This window comes from Narcine bancroftii, chromosome 4, assembly GCF_036971445.1.
Source record: "Narcine bancroftii isolate sNarBan1 chromosome 4, sNarBan1.hap1, whole genome shotgun sequence".
NCBI classification, from domain to species: Eukaryota; Metazoa; Chordata; class Chondrichthyes; order Torpediniformes; family Narcinidae; genus Narcine; species Narcine bancroftii.
The window spans coordinates 194,449,609-194,468,990 of record NC_091472.1 but is presented as its reverse complement, the minus strand read 5'-3'; the positions used below and the strand labels follow the sequence as shown (position 1 = coordinate 194,468,990).

Sequence of the window (19,382 nt, the reverse complement as noted above, 5' to 3'; positions counted from 1 at the left end):
ATAAATAGTATACAGCAATGAAAATGAAGCATCGCTGGAAGGTTTCTCCATTCATGGATATAATGTTGGCAGAGGGAAAACTTGGATTAGAGAAAAAAATCTGATACAAAATACAAATTGAATAGTTAAAATGAATATCTTTCAAAGCGATGGTAACAAAAAGCCAGTCCATAAGATAACTAGCTTATCTAAGTGATACATTTGTCGTGGCAGCTTGTAGTAGCGGCGACCTCTCCGAAACTCTTTGACAGACTGGCATGGCTTCTGATAATCTTCTAGTGAGTGGAATCTAAGTAACAATGAAAAGGTGAGTCAAATGGTGAGAAATAAAAGATGGGAAAATACATAGCAGGAAATGCACTGGATGCTACATTTTAGATACAGGAAAAAACAAATTCTATATTTGAAAGTTGCTATAAATGCATTTCACGAAATATTGACATTAAAAGTAGCAGCACAGAATTAGCTATGCAAATATTTTGAATGAAGCTTCCAGAGTTTCAGTTCCCTCTCACCGTTCAAAAATATATCGGGGGAGTAGGTCGTTGAAGTGTAATTCAGGGGTATGGGCCATAAGGGCCTGTTACCATGCTGTATGTCTAAATTCCAATTTAAGGAAATAAATTTTAATTTAACAATGTTATCAGGAAATGAAGAACATAACAGCAGAGCTGCAGGCTCTTTGGCCCATGGGGTTGGCGCTGTTATTCAGAGAATTATTAGGTAGTGAAATGGTTACCTTTTAATAGGATTTGTATATCTATACATCTTGGTAATAGTTCTGCCACCAAACAAGGCACAAACGTGGAGGAGGAACTGAGCAGCATCCGCAGAAACCTATATGCAGTTGATGTTTCAGGCCAGCATGCTTCATCGCGAGTGAGAGAATTCAAGCAAACGCCCAAATAATGTGGGGGGAGGGGAAAGAGCACAGGCTAACAGATGATAGATTGGGGGGTGGGGGGGGGGGGAGGAAGGAGATGTGATGGAGGGGGTAGAGGGCTCAGAAAAATGCTCTCAGATAGGATAGGATAAAAAGGAAAAGGAATAAGCAGCAAGAGGGAGGAAGGTGTGGGTGGTGAACAGTGAAAAGAGAAGGGAATGAGAGAGAAGGGATGAGGGAATGAGAGAACAGCAGAGGGAGTTGACTGAAATCAGAAGTTGATATGACATCATGTGGTTGGAGACTGCCATTTATGTGTTGCCTCAACCTGGCAGCACAGGAAGCCATGGACAGATATGTCAGTATGGTAGCGGGATGTGGAATTGAAGTGGGAGGTCCTTGCTATTTCATCAGACAAAAGTACTCAATGAAGCCCGCTCCCTCCAGACTTGTCTGGGTGCTGCATAGAGCCTTTCGCTGAATCCACTAGGAAGGATGAGGACATGAGTGGAGTGACGATGCCAGGCAGTGGAGGCTCTCAGGTCAAGGTCTCCCTGTACATGGATGACGTCACCATCTTCTGTTCAGGCACATGATCGGACCACAGACTAAGAACATCTGAGGCCGGGTTGAGCTTGCATTGGGTGACAGAGTCAACTCGAAGAAGAGCGAAGCAATGCTCTTCAGTAACTGGTCTGATCAGTCCACTATCTCCTTCATAGATCTGACTACCTGAAGGTGTTTGGGATCTGGTTTGGAGGGGCTGAGGCGTGCAAAAAGAATTGATTGGAGTGGATTGCAAAGGTCCATTAGATATTGGATCCAAGGGTGGAGCGCTCCCTCTCCATAACAGGGAAGAACCTGGTCATCAAGATGCTTTTGGTTCTGCTGTACGTGGAGTCAGTATGGCCCATCCCCCTTCACCTCTGCCCTGGCAGTCGCCAGAGCAGTCTTTTGGTTCATATGGGGATCCAAGATAGAAAAGGCCTGAAAGGTTGCCACGTACAAGTCACCAGACAACTGTGTACCCAACATGGCCCTCATCCTGATGACCACCTTCATGTGTGGCCACATCAGGCTGTGCATGGAACCAAAGTATGAGGGCACTAAGTGCTCCTATATGCTGAGGTTCTACCTGTCCCAGGAGTTGTGAAGGATGGGCCTAGCCCTATTTCCAGACAACAACCCAGTCAGCTGGACTTTACAACACCACCTATCCTTCATGGAAGTTTTTCGAGACAAACACCTTTGACCACAAGACCATCAGGCAATGGTCAACATGGAATGCCCTGCAGACACTGAGAGATGAGGACTTGATGGACACAGTTCTCTGAGCAGACTGTCCAGATTATCTGGTGGAATGCTTCGTTGCCAGTGACAAGCACCAGGACTTGGCCTGGCCAGCAGTGAGAGGAACCCTCCTGGTCAGATCCTTTCTGTACACCAGAACATCACATAAAATGCCCATTATCCCCGAGACAATTGTGGTAGAGTGGAGACAGTCACCCACTTCTTTGCAGAAAGCAGACACCAAGAGTGTGTAGAGAAGGATGCAGGGGACTTCAACACAGTTCATCCCCAGCAGCAGTGTGACCGAGGACTCTCTGATTTATGGGCTGTTCCCTGGACACACACTCAGCCAGACATCCAGAAATGCTGGAAGACCATCTACTTGGAAAGGCACCCAGTGGTCAGTCCGAAACCTGTTGGTCTTTCAGCACACAGAGATGTCGATGAGGGAATGCTGCCGACTGGCACATTCCAGGCTGCAGGAGTACGCAATGAGGCTTGGTGCAGCCCACACGAGGGCATTGCAGAGCAAGATAACAGTCTGGAATCCTCCCATTACTGGGCACTTAGGGGCTGAGTCCAAGGGGAAGCCCCTCAAATAACAGAAGGGGGATAACAACAAGGTCTCATAGGGGTGACAATGGTGTAAATAGAAATAAATGTAACAATGTAGTGATGGAAATGTGTGGATACGTCTCGAAGAATGTAAAAGGATGAACAGTTTTCTTTTGTCTATAACTTTTTGTGAATAAAGTTTATTTTGGGGGGGAAAATATCCTGTTTTTTTTTTGGTAGCCATCAATTTGTGTCTTCTGCAAACTCACTCACCCATGTATGTTGGTTTCATGCCAACTCTGACCAGGAGACTGAGCTCATTAATTGTTTTTTTAATGAGTTTCAACAGGGAAGGATCTAGGCAACTGGGATCCAATACAGCAAGTGTCCAGTTAACGTTCTGCAGCCAACCCTTCCCTTTGCAATATATCAGCCTCCTGAACCCAAAGGCATTTCCCTTCGACTCCAAGATGGTGCCGGTTCTCTCTTCTGAGAAATAGCTGGGCTTCCCTCTTGGGGTCAGAGAGGTGACATGGACTGCCGTTCCTTTTCACTGCGGCCTTACAACTAACTGCAACATGGAAATGTGAGGTACCCTGAAGGCCCACCTTCTATAGCAGCAGGAACCCAGAAACAGAGGACGCTAAACAGGACTTGGGCAGACCTGAGGCTGTTGGTTTAAAACATTTTTTTTTTCCGTAAGGGGGACTGAATTTCTAGCTGCCCAGTCAAACCAACCTGGTCACACAATTATCGGAAGTAAACCTTCACCCACCTACATCGAGACTTCCACCTCCAGTTTCTTGGTACAAGCCACTTAATTTGATTTTTCTGAATCGTGCGCTGTCTCCTCAGTGCGCTCTTTACTATTCCAAAATAAAACCTTTTTGTCCTACAAAGCAATTACTCAAAATGTATTGCAAGGTTAGTTTACATTAAATTTTAAAAGCTTATACATGAGGTCAATAAGCACAACCTGGGTTGTGTGTTGTTATTTAGCTTATTTTCATGTTTATGATAATATTATCACTGTACTTAGCATATCTTATCTTTAGTAAGCATTATATTTAGTTTGGACATTTATAAATTATGCACAAGGCTGTTATTTAAATTCTTTTTAAGTGCTTTACACATTTTAATCTATATTTTAACATCATTAAATCACAGCACAGGAAGGCAATCAATTCATCATGTCTGTGGCAGCTCGATGAAGAAGCAAAGGGAGATTTGGAACGTCACCAAAGACTCTTGCAAATGTCTACAGGTTGTACCATGGAGAACGTTCTGGCTGGTTGCATCACTATCTGGTGTGGAGGGGTCAACGCACAGGACAGGAAAAGGAGAGTTGTATACTCAGCCAGCACCATCACAGGCATCAGTCTCCACTCCATCCAGGACATCTACAAGAGAGGTGGCATCTCCAGAAAGCAGCCTCTACACTCAAGGACCCTCCCCACCCAGGCCGTGCCCTCTTCCCTGCTACCAATAGGAAGGAGGTGCAGGAGCCTGAAGTGAACATACTGCGGTGCAGACACAGCTCCTTCACCTTCACGACCAGATTTTGAATGGACAATGAGCCACAGACGCTACCTCACTATCTCTTCTTCTGCACGGATTTATTTATTTTAAAATGCAACTTATAACAATATCTGCACTGTAATGTTGCAGCCAATGAATTACATGACATGACAACAAATTCTGATTCTGGACCCATGCTGGCGACTTGAGGTAAAAGGACTCACACCAGACTGTGGGCCTGCTGGAGAATGGCTCATGAAAACCAGGTACCAGAACCTGGATTCAAGAAGGTGCCAAGAGCAAGCAAGGATCTTGCAGGGCCTTGGGTGCTGAAGGCTTCCTCAGCATGTTGAAGGTTAGGATCTGGGCTTGGGTTGCCCATGGTTTGAACTGGAGTCTGGTGAGGCTGTGGGAGTGCTGGAGGTGAATCCGCGGTGACTCAGGGTTGGTGGGGGTGGGGGGAGCTCTCTTTTGCAACTCTTTCTTTGATTCTAAGGCGTACCAGGCAATTCTAATGTGGTAGACGACAGGCAATTTTGTGTAATACTGCATTCCTGTTTTATTACATGATGACAAATAGTATCTAATTTGATGATTTGTTCACCCCGTTGTCCTTGTTCTGCAGCAATTTTTTAATAAAACAGAATCTAATTAACTTTGTAAGGATTGCCCCCTTGGCACTGACCATATTTCAACACTCCTCTCAGTAATTCCAGAGTTTTGATTTTACAAGGCAAGGTCCATTGAAAGAACCAGAGCCCATCTTTACTTGTCCATTAAAAAAACCACCAATGGCCTCAGCAGTCCCACAATTTCCAACTCAAATAACTCAGGCGTCAATTAATTTTCAAACTCTATTCATCTGCGACTCATTTTCATTACGAAGAGTAGAACTGAATCTAAAACAAATCAAAGAACAACACGAAACTTGTCACCTTCAAATAATAATACAGTAAAATGTCCATGATCCAGAATTCAAGCAACCAGCAAAAAAATCATAGAAAATAAATAGGCAAAAAATACAAATGTTTAAAATTGCCCCTCCTCCCCCCCCAATTCACCAATCATGCAATCTCGAGCAACTAGAAAATTTGCTTATCCAGGATCTAGGTGCCGGATACAGGAGGTTTTACTGAAATCGACTTTGGGGAGCTTGGACCAGGTGTGAAACGGCTAACTCTTTTTCTCCTAAAATAAATCTCATTTTTTGAACTTTTGTCAATGAAAGATTCCATGCGTTTTATTAATTCCTCTTTCAACACGTCAGAGGATCAGAGTTTAACAGCATGAAAACCAGCCCGACAACTCAATTTCTCCACAGTGTCCACTGTCGTGAAATGTTGAGAGAGTCCAGTCACAGACTGCATTAATTCCACTTCCCCACCACCTTATCACACTTCAGTTCGTCTACTGCTGCAACACATCCCCGGAATAGACCATCTCCTGGGCCCTTCACTCAGACTTGGAACAGCTGGATTGGAAGGAGACCTATGTCAGATCATAAGGCATAGGAGCAGCAAAAGGCCATTCAGCTCATCGAACCTGCTCCACCATTCATTCATAATCTGATCCATTTTCTCCCCTTAACCTTAGACGCCCTGGCTAATCACGAGCCTTTCAATCTCTGCTTTACATACACCCAATGTCTTGGCCTGTGGCAACAAATTCCACAGATTCACCACCCTCTGGCTGAAGAAATTCTGCCTTATCTCTGTTTTATGTGGCTGCCCATCAATCCTGAAGTTGTGCCCTCTTGTCCTCTGCTCTCACACCGTGGGAAACATCCTTTCTACATCTACTCTGTTCCCGCCTTTCAGAATTCAAAATCTTTCGATAGGATCCCCCCCACATTCTTCTAAATTCCAACAGGTACAGGCCAAGAGCCGTCGAACGTTCCTCAGATGATAGCCCTTTAATTCCCAGAATCATCCTTGTGAACCTCCTCTAAGCACTGTCGCTAACTGTAGCTCTGCCTTCAGCTCAATAGTGCCAAGCAGATTCATCACCAATCTCCGTGACATCAGAACCCAACACTGTAACTAGATCCATGATTTCCTGACTTGTACACCACCATCAGTGAGGAGTGATGAGAACACCTTTTCCACGAGCATCCTTCACTCCAGTGCCCCACAAGGTGGCGTACCCAGTCCCCTGCTCTACTCTCAGATCATCTGCAACTGTGTGGTCAAACTCCGTCAACAAATTTGCAGACAACACCATCACAGGCAGGACCACTAACAATGATGAAGCAGAGTACAGAGGAGAGATCGAGGGGCTTATGGCTTACACCAGACTTACTGACTGGTGCCAGGACAACAACCACTGCCCTCTAGCAATAAGCAAAGGCACAGCTCCAAAGTGTTCAAGCATTCTGAATCAGAATCGGGTTTATTATCATGAACATGTCGCAAAATTTGTTGTTTTGAAGCAAAACTGCTATAAATTAGTTACGTAAATACAAGATTTAAAGATAAGCAATCCGTACAAAAAGAGAGAGACCGTGTCTGTGGTTCGTTGTCTGTTCAGAAATCTGACGACAGAGGGGAAGAATCTGTTTTTGTAATGTTGCGTGTTGGTCTTCAGCCTCCTGTACCTCCTTCCTGATGGTGGCAGTGAGAAGAGGGCATGGCCTGGGTGTTGAAAACAGAGCTGGAGAAACTCAGCTTCATAGAGCAAAGGTAAAAATATATAACCGACGTTTCGGGCTTAAGACCTTCATCAAGGTATGACAAAATGCCGGCAGGCATCTGAACGAAAGAGTGGGGTGGGGGGAGAGGTGGTCACAAAGGCAGGAGGTAATAGGTGGAGAAGGGAGGGATGGGACAGCAGCGATCAAGGGGAGGAGGGATGGCTGCGTGAACAGAGATGGAAAGGAGGGAGGGGAGAACTGGAAAGGGGAAGGGGGGGGGGAAAGAGAAGAGCAGGTTAGCAGATGCCAGAAAAGTTGATGTTAATGCCACGTGGTTAGAGGATGCCCAGATGGAAAATCAGGTGTAGTTCCTCCAATTTGCGGGTGGTCAGGGAGCGACAGTACACAAGGCCACGGACAGACATGCAAGTATGGGAGTGGGCCACAGAACTGAAATGTTTGGTCACGGGAAAACACAAAGCTGGAAAAAAATAGAGTGACTTGGTGGTAAATGTATGGAGATCTTTGAATTTGGGAGTAAAGTGCTCAATACTGGTTACCTTGCTCAAGGAAGGATGACTTCAGATTTCTGGGTGTCACCACCTCCGAAGATCTATCCTGGGGATTTCACGTTGATGCAATCATGAAGAAGGCTCGCCACTTCGAGAGGAGTTTGAGGAGATCTGGTATGTAACCAGGCTCTTGCAAACCTCTACAGATGTGCTGGGAAGAGCATTTTAACTGGTTGCTTTTAGTATCTGGTATCAAGGATCCGATTCACAGGAAAGGTAAAGACCACAGAGCTTTGTGAACTCAGCCAGTGCCATCCTCGACATTAGTCTTCACTCCTTTAACCTTTCATAATATATATATTCTGGACTAGGTTCATAGGTAAACTACAGTGTGAAAGGTTGAAAATCAGTATGAACCAGCTGATGATTAGGTACAAAACCAGTCCCAGAAAATGGGGACACGGAGCATATGTAAAATGGTTAAAGGTTCCATTGCTGTCACGTGGTACTACATTTAGAATGTAACATACATGAAATTCTTTAACTCTGTCTAAGGAAGACAGAGAGTCACTACTTTGTCCAGCGCCCCTCACGGAAATGAGACCCCAGCGAGGAACAAACTCGCAACCCCGGTTCACAAGACTAGTGCTCTAACCACTGAGCTACGTACTCGTTGGTAGTCCCTGAAAATAGGGACACCGAATCCAAGGGTTTAAGGACATCTTTATGGGCCCCCATCCTCAAGGACCCTCACCACCCAGGCTGTGCCCTCTTCAGCTTGCTACCATCAGGAAGGAGGTACATGGGCCTGAAAACCAATACCCAACAACAGCTTCTTCCCCCTCCATCATCACATTTCTGAGCAGACAATGGCCCACAGACACTCCCTCACTTTCACTTCTAATGCTCAATTTTATTTATTTATTAAAAAGGTACTTTAAAGCGATTTTGCACCTGTGATGTGGCCACAAAACAACGAATTTCGCGACACGTTCACCACAATAAATTCTGATTCATTCAGCTGGGGAAGGGTGCAGAAAAGATTGATAGGATTGTTACTGGATTGGCAACCTTGAGCTACAAGAAGAGATTGGGTAGGCTGGCGTGTAGGAGGCTGAGGGGTAACTTTATTTTAAAAATTCTAAAATCATAGGTCTGGTTGCCTTATCCTCGGAAGGATGTAGAAGCTTCAGAGAGGGTGCCAAGGAGTTTTCCCAGGATGCTGCCTGGATCATGAAGGAAGGTTGAGCCAGCTGAGGCTTTTCTCTTTGGGATGAAGGATGAGAGGCGACATAATGGAGATGAGTGAGAGAATGGGAGACACAGATGGGGTAGACAACCAGCACCTAAAGTCTAATCTAAATCTAAACTGAACTCAGCTCTGCAACCTGACGAGATCCCACTGTGAAGTTTTTCCTTGTCTGTGTCCTAAATAGCTTCCCCCTTATCCTTAGACTGTGACCCCTTGTTCTGGACTTCCTGAACATCAGAAACATTCTTCCTGAATCTAGCCTATCTGATCCGGTCAGAATTTTATATGTCTCAATGGGATCTCCTCACATTCTTCTGCATTTCAAAAACCCCACAACAGTACTGATCCGTTGATCTTGCTTGATGCTAAATTATCTTTCAAATGTGATCCTATATTCTGTAATTGCACTCTTTACACAGTTGTATGAATGCGTGCGATAACCTGTTTGCTCGCAGAAGAACCTCTTGCTTTTGTGTCAAATAAAGAACACGTAAAAGGACAAGGAGATTGAGATTGTGTGGCTGAAGGTCGTCGCTGCTTCCTATGCTCTCTCCATTCACTCTTTCTGCTGTCCTCTGCATCCAAGCGCCATGTGAGAGATCCCTTTCCCTTGAAGAATCCCTTGTGGAGCATTCCATCCAGGACTACATTGATTTGGCAGTCAATTAGTTCCTCAGTTCCTGGCCATCTTCAACTATCCTCATCAAACCAGCACAGAAGCTGCTGGTTGACACCCGCCCCCGCCCCCCCCCCCCCCGACCCCTTATGCTCAACAAGCCAATCATGGTTCATCTTCAAATTTATTATCATCTGATTGTACAAGTACAACCCGAAGAAACAGCGTTCTCTAGTGCTCAGTGCAAAAACATGCAGACACACAAAGACGTAACATACATAGAGACAAATGATAACCATATAACTGTTTACGGCGTGGAAACAGGCCACGTCGGCCCTTCAAGTCCACGCCAGTTCACTTGAACAATGCAACAGATTCACTTCTTCTTGTAAAGTGGAAAATCTTAATGAAGTTAATTCTCAGAAATTGTTAGTTCCAGCAGGATTCGGAAGTGACTGAGAATTACATTTTATATATATTTTTTTATTTTAGACATGCAGCATAGTAACATGCCCTTCTGAACGCTAATTCCTGGAACAAACTGTTTCCCATTGACGGAGCAGTTTTCAGAGCAGATCCTGGTGAGTTGCATCTTCTGAGCCATTAGAACATACATTTTTTAAAAATAAACATATATAAATAAATAAATATTGTTTAATAAATAGTACTGTGACAGAGTATTTTGAGGTGGTTTGGGAGGAATTGCTAGAGCAGATTGTACACACACACATTTTAAAACACAGGACTTTTGCAGAATGCTTTTTGCAGGAGGCAACAAAGTATCGACAACAGCTTGCCTGGGAGAGCATGTGATCTTTACAGGCAGAGGAGAACTGTTTTGCTCTCAAAGAGGGAGGGTGTGAAAATGGAGAGAGAAGGAGTCACAGAAATCAGTTCCAAAAGGACATAGCTGGCAAACGTTTGGAAGACTGCCTGGTCAAAGGAGAAGGCTGACTGTCTGAAAGGTGACCTGAAAGAAGAAGGATCATCTGGAGAACCCTGAAGGGGGGGCAAGTTTCGTCGCAAGACTGATTGGAAAGGAATCAGTTGTGGATGTCCTGGAAAAGGAATCTCTCTCTGAAAACCAACAAGAATCCTCCTGAGTGGTAACCATTTGCCTGTTAAACACCAAAGCCTGGTGAACTTTGTTAATGCTAACTTCTGTGCACAGTACAAGAATTGCCTGCAACCAGTTAGATTGGACTGTGATCCAAATAACTTTTCTAATCTTAAATATACATTGCACACACCTGCACTTAGTATTAGAGGGGGGATTAAGTAGGTTAGGTAGGTTAAGTACGTTGATAGTAATAAGTTAAAGTCTAATTCTGTTTTCTTGTTCAATTATAATTAAAAACTACTTTTGTTTAACTACTCCTTTGTGTTGTGGTGCATATCTATTGCTGCTGGTTTCTGGGGTCTTCTGGACTCCATAACAGTAGAGTCTCAGGAGGGTCAGCATGACCAAGTCATTTAGTCATTCTGTGGGAAGAAGCTGTTCCTCAGGCTAGTGGTTCTGCCTTGGATTCTCTTGTACCTTTTTCCCGACAGAAAGAGTTGGAAGATGCTGTGTGCAGGGTGAAAGGGGTCCTCAATCATCTTGTGTGCCCTCTTCAAACAACGATCCCGGTAGATTGTGTCGATGCGAGGAAGGAGGCTCCTCTCTGCCACTCTATGGTCATGTGGATTGACCTCTGATCCAATTCTCTGCAGCAGCCATACCTCACTGTGATGCAGCCAGCCAGGGCGCTCTCGATAGAGCTCCTATAGAAACTTGACAGGGTAGTGGCCGGTAGCCTTGCCCGCCTCAGTCTTCTCAGTAAGTGCAGTCGTTGTTGTGCCTTCCTGACAAGTGAGGAGTTATTGTGTGTCCACGATAGGTCCCTTGTTTAGTGGACTCCGAAGAACTTGGTGCTTTCCATTCCCTCTGCTACCGAGCTATTGCTGTGAAGTGGAGGATGGTCGTTCCTGGTCCTCCTGAAGTCCACAATCCTCTTCTTTATCTTGTCCACTTTAAGACTCAGGTTGTTATTCTCATACCATATCTTGGTAGAGGGTCCAAGAGCTTCTCCAGAATTACAGCAGATATTAGGGTCGCCATAAGCTGCGGCTTCTCTGCAGTTCTTGTAGACTGAGGGTTGATAGCATGTCTGGCGGCTAACGAGCTGAGAAGACCAGATCATGGGTCTCTTTATTCTCTGCTCATCTCACATCCAAGCTTGGTATCATTTGCAAATCTTGAAATGCTATCTCACGGAAATGCTGGAGGAACTCAGCAGGTCTCTACACCGTCCGTAGGAGGTAATATATAACCAATGTTTCAGGCCTTACGAAAGGCCTCAGGCCAAAACGTTGGGTATGCATCTTTACCTCCTACCTGGCTGAGCTCCTCCAGCATTTCTATGTTTTTACTACAATCACAGCATCTGCAGACTTTTGTATTTCACTTCCTGCTATCTCATGGACATGCTCAATTCTAACACTAAGTGCAAGGGAGCACAGGCCCCCATGATTATTCAGTTTGAGAAACGAGAGTAATAGGAATTTGAAAGGATGCAAAAATAGACCTGCTAAAAACAGGGAAACATAAAAATACAACAACACCCCTCACAGATGTAATGAAAGGTTTTCCTCTCAGAAGGACCCTTAACAAGCCTGTATGTGTGCAACTGAAAGCATACAAAAGATTCTGGAGACAAAGTCAGGCCTACTTCATGGAATACACAACTACAGGTCAACACTTCTCACTGGATAACTAGTAGGCCATGGTTGAACACAAATCCAAGCGCAGCATTCCCATTATTCTTCAATCTCAGTAGCTATCCAGCACTTTTGGAAATCTTAGGATGGCAGGCTCTCTGATTCCTGTGTAAAGCACCAATATTAAATCCTGATACAGAATAGCCCTGGTATCTGGAATTCGAGCAATCGGCAGCCTCAAGCAACTGGCAAAAAAAATTGCAGAAAATAAATAGGTAAAAAAGACATTTGGAATTGGCACACCTCGCCATTAGTTCGCCAATCAAGCAACACGCCTACTCAGGCAACCAGAAAACATGCTTACTTGGCACCTATCAATCCCCATAGATGCAGGATACCAAGGGTTTTACTGTATTCAGCCCTTTCATACACTCCTGGGGAACGCAACCAAAGAAGCCCAGTAAATACTTACAAAATATTACAGAAGCCAGAAAATCTCAAATAAAACAGAAAATGTTGGAAATATTCAGGCAATCAGGCAGCATCCGTGAAGGGAGAAACAGAGTCAACATTTTGGGTCAGAGATCTTCCATCTGAACTAGGAAAAGTCGTGGCAGGCAACAAAAAGTGGAAGAGCCAAAATGTGCACTTTGTGTGTACTACCTTGTTGGTCAGTGTCCCGGGATGTTCTGGGGCCACGTTGGGTTCACGTATGGTAGTTTGGTTGGCGTGTGCGCGAGAGTTAAGAGCATGAATTCAATATGGTTAGAGCACACTGAACAACATGCCGATGTGTGTGAGTGAGAGTAAATTAAGCTCACGTGTTTTTTGTTGACCGTTAACTCGGACATTTACATGAATTTTTCTTTTTACGATCGTTATCATAGAACATTATTTATAGATATTTCAGAGAGCGCTAAAGAAGATGGTTACATTTTATGTGTTAAAATAAAGGATTTAAATACAACTGAACTTATATTAGAAATAATTGAAATGCATCACAAATATAGAGCTTTGTCCAGAATCCAAGTGGCTTTTGTGGATAGTACAAAAGCCAGCCGTGGAATTGGAAAATAGAATCAAAAGTAATAGGTGGCCTGTAAATCCTGGGAATCATAGTTATGTTGGGAAAAGTTTAGTTCAGTGGTTCTCAACCTTTTTCTTTCCACTCACATACCACTTTAAGTAATCCCTAAGCCATTGGTGCTCTGTGATTAAAGGATTGCTTAAGGTCGTATGTGAGTGGGAAGGGAAGGTTGAGAATTACTTCTCTAGACCCAATTGTGACTGAAATATTTTGCTTAAGAAAAATTGACATCGGCCCATTTCTTTTGGAGTTCTGAAGCCGTCCACATAACGAGTCAATTAGGTACGATTAAAACAGTGGTTTTCAACCTTTTTATTTCCACCCACGTAGCACCTTAAGCAATCCCTTACTAATCACAGAGCACCTATGGCATAGGGAATATTTAAAGTGGTACGTGAGTGGGAAAAAAAAAGGTTGAGAACCACTGGTTTAGAGGGATGTGGGCTGAACGCAGGCAAATGGAACCAGCTTAGTCAACGTGGGCAGATTAGGCTGAAGGGCCTAGTTCTGTGCTGTAGAACTCCATGACTTCTCATGCAGGGCATGGAGGGTGCATGGATTTCACTGCTGGCAACTGTGGCAGATGCAGATAAAATAGGATCTTTTGCTGATGTTAGAGTAGGTTATTAGGTCAGCACAACACTGTGGGCCAAAGGGCCTGTAGCTTTCTATGTTCAATGACTCTGACCATTATGAACTGAAATTCCCTCCTGTCTCACACAGACCTCCACACCCAGTGTTATTGCTCCCATCCTGCCCCTTCACTTGCTAAAAACTTTCATGCAACATTTTACACGATAAAGAATAACATTCTCCCATTTCACGCCTACCACTTAAGCTTACACTTCCAACATTTTCTGCTTTTGATTTTCTGAGATCATTTACACAAATTAAAATTAATTTCAATTGATTTGCAGACATTTTAATTAACTTGATGTGTGTATAAAACTTAATTTGAGGGAAGTTTTGTACTCAAGACATATCTATGGCTTTTAGACTGCAATGTCGGGAAAATCATGGAATAAGTGAACATAATTAAGCCCGTGTGGTTGTTCACACACTGGGCGCCTTTTTAGACTGCAAATCCCTGAGTGCAACAAACCCGGTGGTCGGACATGCAGTCGGGTGGATGCCCGCCAACAAATTTTTCCCGCACGATTTACGCCGCAGGCTTCCTCCAAAAAGTTGCAGGATAAATCGCGGGGCAGGAATTGTCTCCAAATTCCTGCACATTCCTTTTTCAACTGCCCGCTTGGTGGCAAAATTCCTTGATTGTGCTGGTACACACCTGTAGTCTCAAAGCCATAATCAATGGATTAATAACCGTTTGGAGGAGAGCACAATGTACAGACCCCTTACACCGATATTCTCAAACAGTGAAATGATTTTACCTGTTTTTTCAAGGACACAATTCCCAAGGCTAGAGCAAGCAACATTAAAAGGGAGCCAACCGTTAGCAGGATGTACTGAATATATTGAATGATGATCGGCAACAACACCAGGAAGTTGTAGAAAGTGTTCAGTGCTGGGCCATCAATGTATCCACTCTGCAGAAAGAATAAAGAGATACATTTGCATCGTTTTCTCGAGGGAGATGAAAGAATGGAGAAGCAGTGATTCATTTCTTATTTAATTCACTACATATGGTGTTCAATGCAGACTCCTTCAGACAATCCAAACTCGTAAAACACTTCCAGCCAGCAGGAGCCAGAGTTTTTGTTCACCTGCTACTCTTTGCTCCACAGCAATGCCACAGTGATGGGATTTTCTCTAACGCTGTTCCAATAAAGCACAAGCTCATGGCACAGCTCTGCATCTTCATGACAGAACCACAGTCCTTTGGATTCAAAGTTGCAATCAGCACCAGAACAAGGATGGCCCACTGTGCAGCCCCATGTCCCCTGACAGTCCTCTACTGTCAGTATCTGAGGATGACACGTGGCCTGTCTTCAGGAAAGTGAATCCAAGGGCAGCATCTGGTCTAGACGGAGTACCTGGTCAAGTACTAAAAACCTGCACTGACCAACCTGCCAATGTATTCATGGATATCTTCAATATCTCACTCTGGCAGGGCATGGAACCCACCTGTTTCAAACAGACGTCAATCATATTGGTGCCCAAGAAGAGTATGGTAACCTGCTTAAAAGATTACCGACCAGTGGCACACACATCAACAGCAATGAAGTGTTTTGAGAGGCTGATGTTGAAACATATCAGCTCCTGTCTGAGCAGCAACATGGATCCGTTCCTGCCTATCGTAGCATCAGGTGCCATCTGATGGTAGCATCAAGAACAGAACGTGTGCTGGGTGGTGGGGATCCATGATTCTTGATCATTGCTGCTGCTCTCCGCCGGCAGCGTTTCATGTCGACCTTCTCAATGGTGGGGAGGGTTTTGCCTGTGATGTCCTGGGCTGCAACCATTACCTTTTGCAGGACTTTACGCTCAGAGGTATTGATTTCCCCATTCTAGACCTGATGCAGCCGGTCATCCCAGTGGTCTGCTCTGCCACTCTGATCATGAGCTGATCCATCCTCCCACTCAGCCCCACTCCCAGCCTTCTCCCCGTAACCCTTGATGCCCTGGCTAATCAAATACCTCTCAATTTCAGATAACTTCAGCAAGTCACACAGCGTGCTTTATGCAGCCACAATGATAAAGACATTATGTATCTTTATCTTTGCTCTATTTTTACTTCTGCACTGTCGGTCAGAAGCAAACGCACAAAACCAAAAGATTGTACAACAGGCTTTAATCAATTTACTGTCACCTTCACCAATGGTCTCTAATATAATGCTTTAATCCAATTAATATATTTCTCTGGTAGGTTGAACCACTGCAGTACTTTAAATAAATAATTCCATTTTACCCTGTCAACGGCTTTCTCTGCATCAAAAGCAACCGCCACCGTTGGAGTCTTCTTTCCTTGTACTGCATGGATCAAGTTAATGAACTTAGAGATATTGTCCATTGTTTGTCTTTTCTTAATAAATCCAGTTTCGTCAAGTTTTACTATTTTTGGTACACAGACAGCCAATCTGTTTGCTCATAGTTTTGCTATTATCTGATTCTACCGGGACCAATGCCTGAAGAGGGCGCACAAAATCAGTGAACCGGTGTGGACTCGAAAGGCCAACATGGCCTGTTTCCGCTCCGTAAATGGTTATATATATATAACGTTAAACTCCACAGAGCCAGCTGTGAGAGTGTGCTGCTGTTTGCTGAGCTCTAAGAGTGTGACTTCGAAGGGCCGGCGCAGGCTTATATCCTGGGGGTGGGGGGGGGGGGGGGGGGGGTGATTGACACCCGACCAGATGGGGCTTGGTCCATTCAGATTGGCTGATAGACAGCCGGCCAGGTGCTGTCTTGTCCCCGTGCTGTTCTGCAGGTACAGAGGTTGCCCCCTGCAGTTGGCCAGTGGTGTACCACCACAATCATGTATATTACATTTTTTTTAAAATATACAGCAAAATCCCTGTTATCTGAAATTCAAGCAACCGGCAAAGAAAACTGCAGAAAATAAATGGGTAAAAAATATAGAAGTTTAAAATTGGTGCACCTCACCATTAGTTCTCCATTCACTCAAAAAACAGTCTCAAGCAACCAGAAAGTTCACTTATCCAGATCTACCAATCCTGTAGGTGCTGGATACCTGGGGTTTTGCTGTATTATTATGATAATAAAAAGAACCTTCATCGAGCAGCCCTTGTTCACCTCGGAAGTGGACAACAGGCTGAATAGTCTGCTTATACCGTCCGGTCTAGTGGCCATCTGGATTCAGTGTGAACAGTTCCTATGTCTTAGCCCCACCGGTAACGCTGCATTGAATTGTTTTTTGTTGAACTAATTTTTTTTTAAATCAAAAGGTTTAGTGACGTACCTCATCGAACCAAAGCAATGGCAACAGCACAGGCTGAATATTCCCAGTTTCCCTTTAAAAATAAAATATGCAACACAATTAAGATTTCACAACTGACTGAATATCCTACAACAGAGGTGGGGGAGGCGGGCCAAAGTTGGAAAATTAAACAAAAGAATCAGAAGTCAGCCAATCAGCTTCTTGTGCTCACTTTATCATTCGGCAGGATCGTGGCTGACCTTTTACCTCAATTCCACTAAACTTATCTGTTGGTTCATCTTATTATCATTACCTTGAGTATACAGTGACTCAGCCTGTGCAGTACCTGGAGAGAGAATTCCAGTGATTCACAAACGTGAGAGTGAAGACTTTCTTCATTCAGTCTGAAGTGACTGACCCCTTATTCTGAGAATGTGAACTTGGCCATGTGGGAAACAACGTCCCCACACCCACCCTATCAAGCTCCAAGAATTTTGTACATTTCACTGTGCCACTTCCACTTTTAAACTCAATAAACCCTAAGCCCAATCTGCTTAACCACGCGAGTGAATCACGCAAGCCTGCAGACACTGTGATAAGTTGTTAAAAACCCAGAGATGCTGGAAGAACTCAGCTGGTCTCGCAACATCAGTAGGAAGTAAAGATACATTACTGGCATTTCGGGCCTGAGCCCTTCCTCAAAATGTGAGATAAAGCAGGCGGCTGCCCGAATAAAAGAAATGGAGGGGGGAGGGGTGTGGTGAGGCGTACAGGCCAACAGACAAAAGGTGATGATTGGATCTGGAAATGAGGCAAAGAGAAATGAATGGGGGAGGGTCAAGTTTGGCTCTGTGAATGTAGAGCTGGGGGAAAGAGAGACAGAGAACTACAAGAAAGCAGACAGGGAGAGTGGGGCCAATACCATGCAGTTGGATGGTGCCCAGATGGAATATGACATGTTGCTCCTCATATGAAATGAGGTTAATTCTTACCTCTCCTTTCTCCCCTCGTCTCCATATCTGATCATCACCTTTTGTCTGATGGTCTGTATTCCCCCCTCCCCCTGCCATTTCTGTCATTCAGCTGCTTGCCTGCTTTTTGTTCACACCTTGCGGAAGGGCTCAGGTCTGAAACGTCGGTGATAGATCTTTACCTCCTGTGGACGATGCGAGACCAGCTGAGTTCCTCCAGCATTTCTGTGTTGGTACTGCTTAATCTTCTATCATGGGGCACACTTTGCAACCTTGGAATCCACCTGAAGCTTGATTACAATCCCTTTACTTCAAAGTCAGGACACCATAGTGGAAGAACATCAAGCGTCATTTCTCCAGTTCGCCCCTGATAATGTATCACTCTAAACAACTAAACACCACGCAACACAGAAGGTTAGGACTGTTGGTAACTCATTCTCGCTTTAAATCACTGGTTTTCGACCTTTTTCTTTCCACTCACTTTCCACTTTAAGTATTCTCTATGCCATAGGTGCTCTGTGATTAGTAAGGGATTGCTTAAGGAGGTATGTGAGTAGAAAGAAAAAGTTTGGAAACCTCTTGTTATGTGCACATTTGTAATTCCAAAGGAAATGGGCCAATGACAATTTTTCTCAAGCAAAATATTTCAGTAACAATTGGGTCTCGAGCAGTGATTCTCAACCTTCCCTTCCCACCCACATCTTACCTTAAGCCATCCCTTACTAATCACAGAGCACCAATGGCACAGGGGTTACTTAACGTGGTACATGAGTGGGATGGAAAGGTTGAGAATCACTGCTCTTGACCCAATTGTTACTGAAATATTTTGCTTGAGAAAAATTGTCATTGGTCCATTTCCTTTGGACTTATGAAACCATGCACATAACGAGTCAATTAGGGATGATTAAAACAGTGGTTTTCAAACTTTTTCTTTCCACCCACCACCCACCTTAAGCAATTTCTTACTAATCACAGAGCACTGAATACTTAATAGGGAATACTTAAAGTGGTATGTGAGTGATTGAGAACCACTGCCTTAAATGGAGGTGATTACCTATCATCCTGGGTACAGGCACATCACCATAGAAAGATTTGGCTGTGCAAATGATTGTAAACAGAGCCATTGAAGACACTTCTTAAAGTATGGGTGGCACAATTAAGAGGGACCCTGTTACAAGGACGAATCTGGCGCTGTCAGCAAGGAGTTTGTACGTTCTCCCCCATGACCTGCATAGGTTTTCCCCCGGGTTCTTCAGTTTCCTCCCACCCTCCAAAAAGTACAGGGGTTGGAGGTTAATTTGGGTGTTATTGGATGGCACGTGTTTAAATGGCCAGAATCGGCTGTAAATAAAATATATTTTTTTTAAAGTTGTCATAAATTATTGTATCAGGGAATTAATATAGTTGTTGGGAACTGATTCTAATTCATTTGACACTTATTATACTCACGTTATTCCCGGCACTGCTTTCACATAAAGGTTCAGTTGCAACTTGATGGAGACGTTGAGTGGGATTCCAGTTAGCTGAAAAG

At 44.1% G+C, this 19,382-nt stretch overlaps 1 protein-coding gene across 17 annotated transcripts in view; it reads right to left on the bottom strand.

Moving 5' to 3' along the window:
- Positions 1-19,382, bottom strand: part of scarb1 (scavenger receptor class B, member 1) — a 217,008-nt gene that overhangs the window by 109,838 nt on the left and 87,788 nt on the right. For 15 of the 17 annotated variants that reach the window (XM_069933456.1, XM_069933460.1, XM_069933458.1 and 12 more), the window contains 3 exons: positions 19,301-19,374; positions 16,923-16,974; positions 14,434-14,589 (listed from right to left, as the gene is read on the bottom strand). In XM_069933456.1, coding sequence (XP_069789557.1) covers positions 14,434-14,589; positions 16,923-16,974; positions 19,301-19,374 — 282 coding nt within the window. Of the gene's footprint in view, positions 1-117; positions 290-3,503; positions 3,621-14,433; positions 14,590-16,922; positions 16,975-19,300; positions 19,375-19,382 lie in introns of those variants that run through there. The other 2 variants (XM_069933470.1, XM_069933469.1) reach the window with 2 other exon arrangements.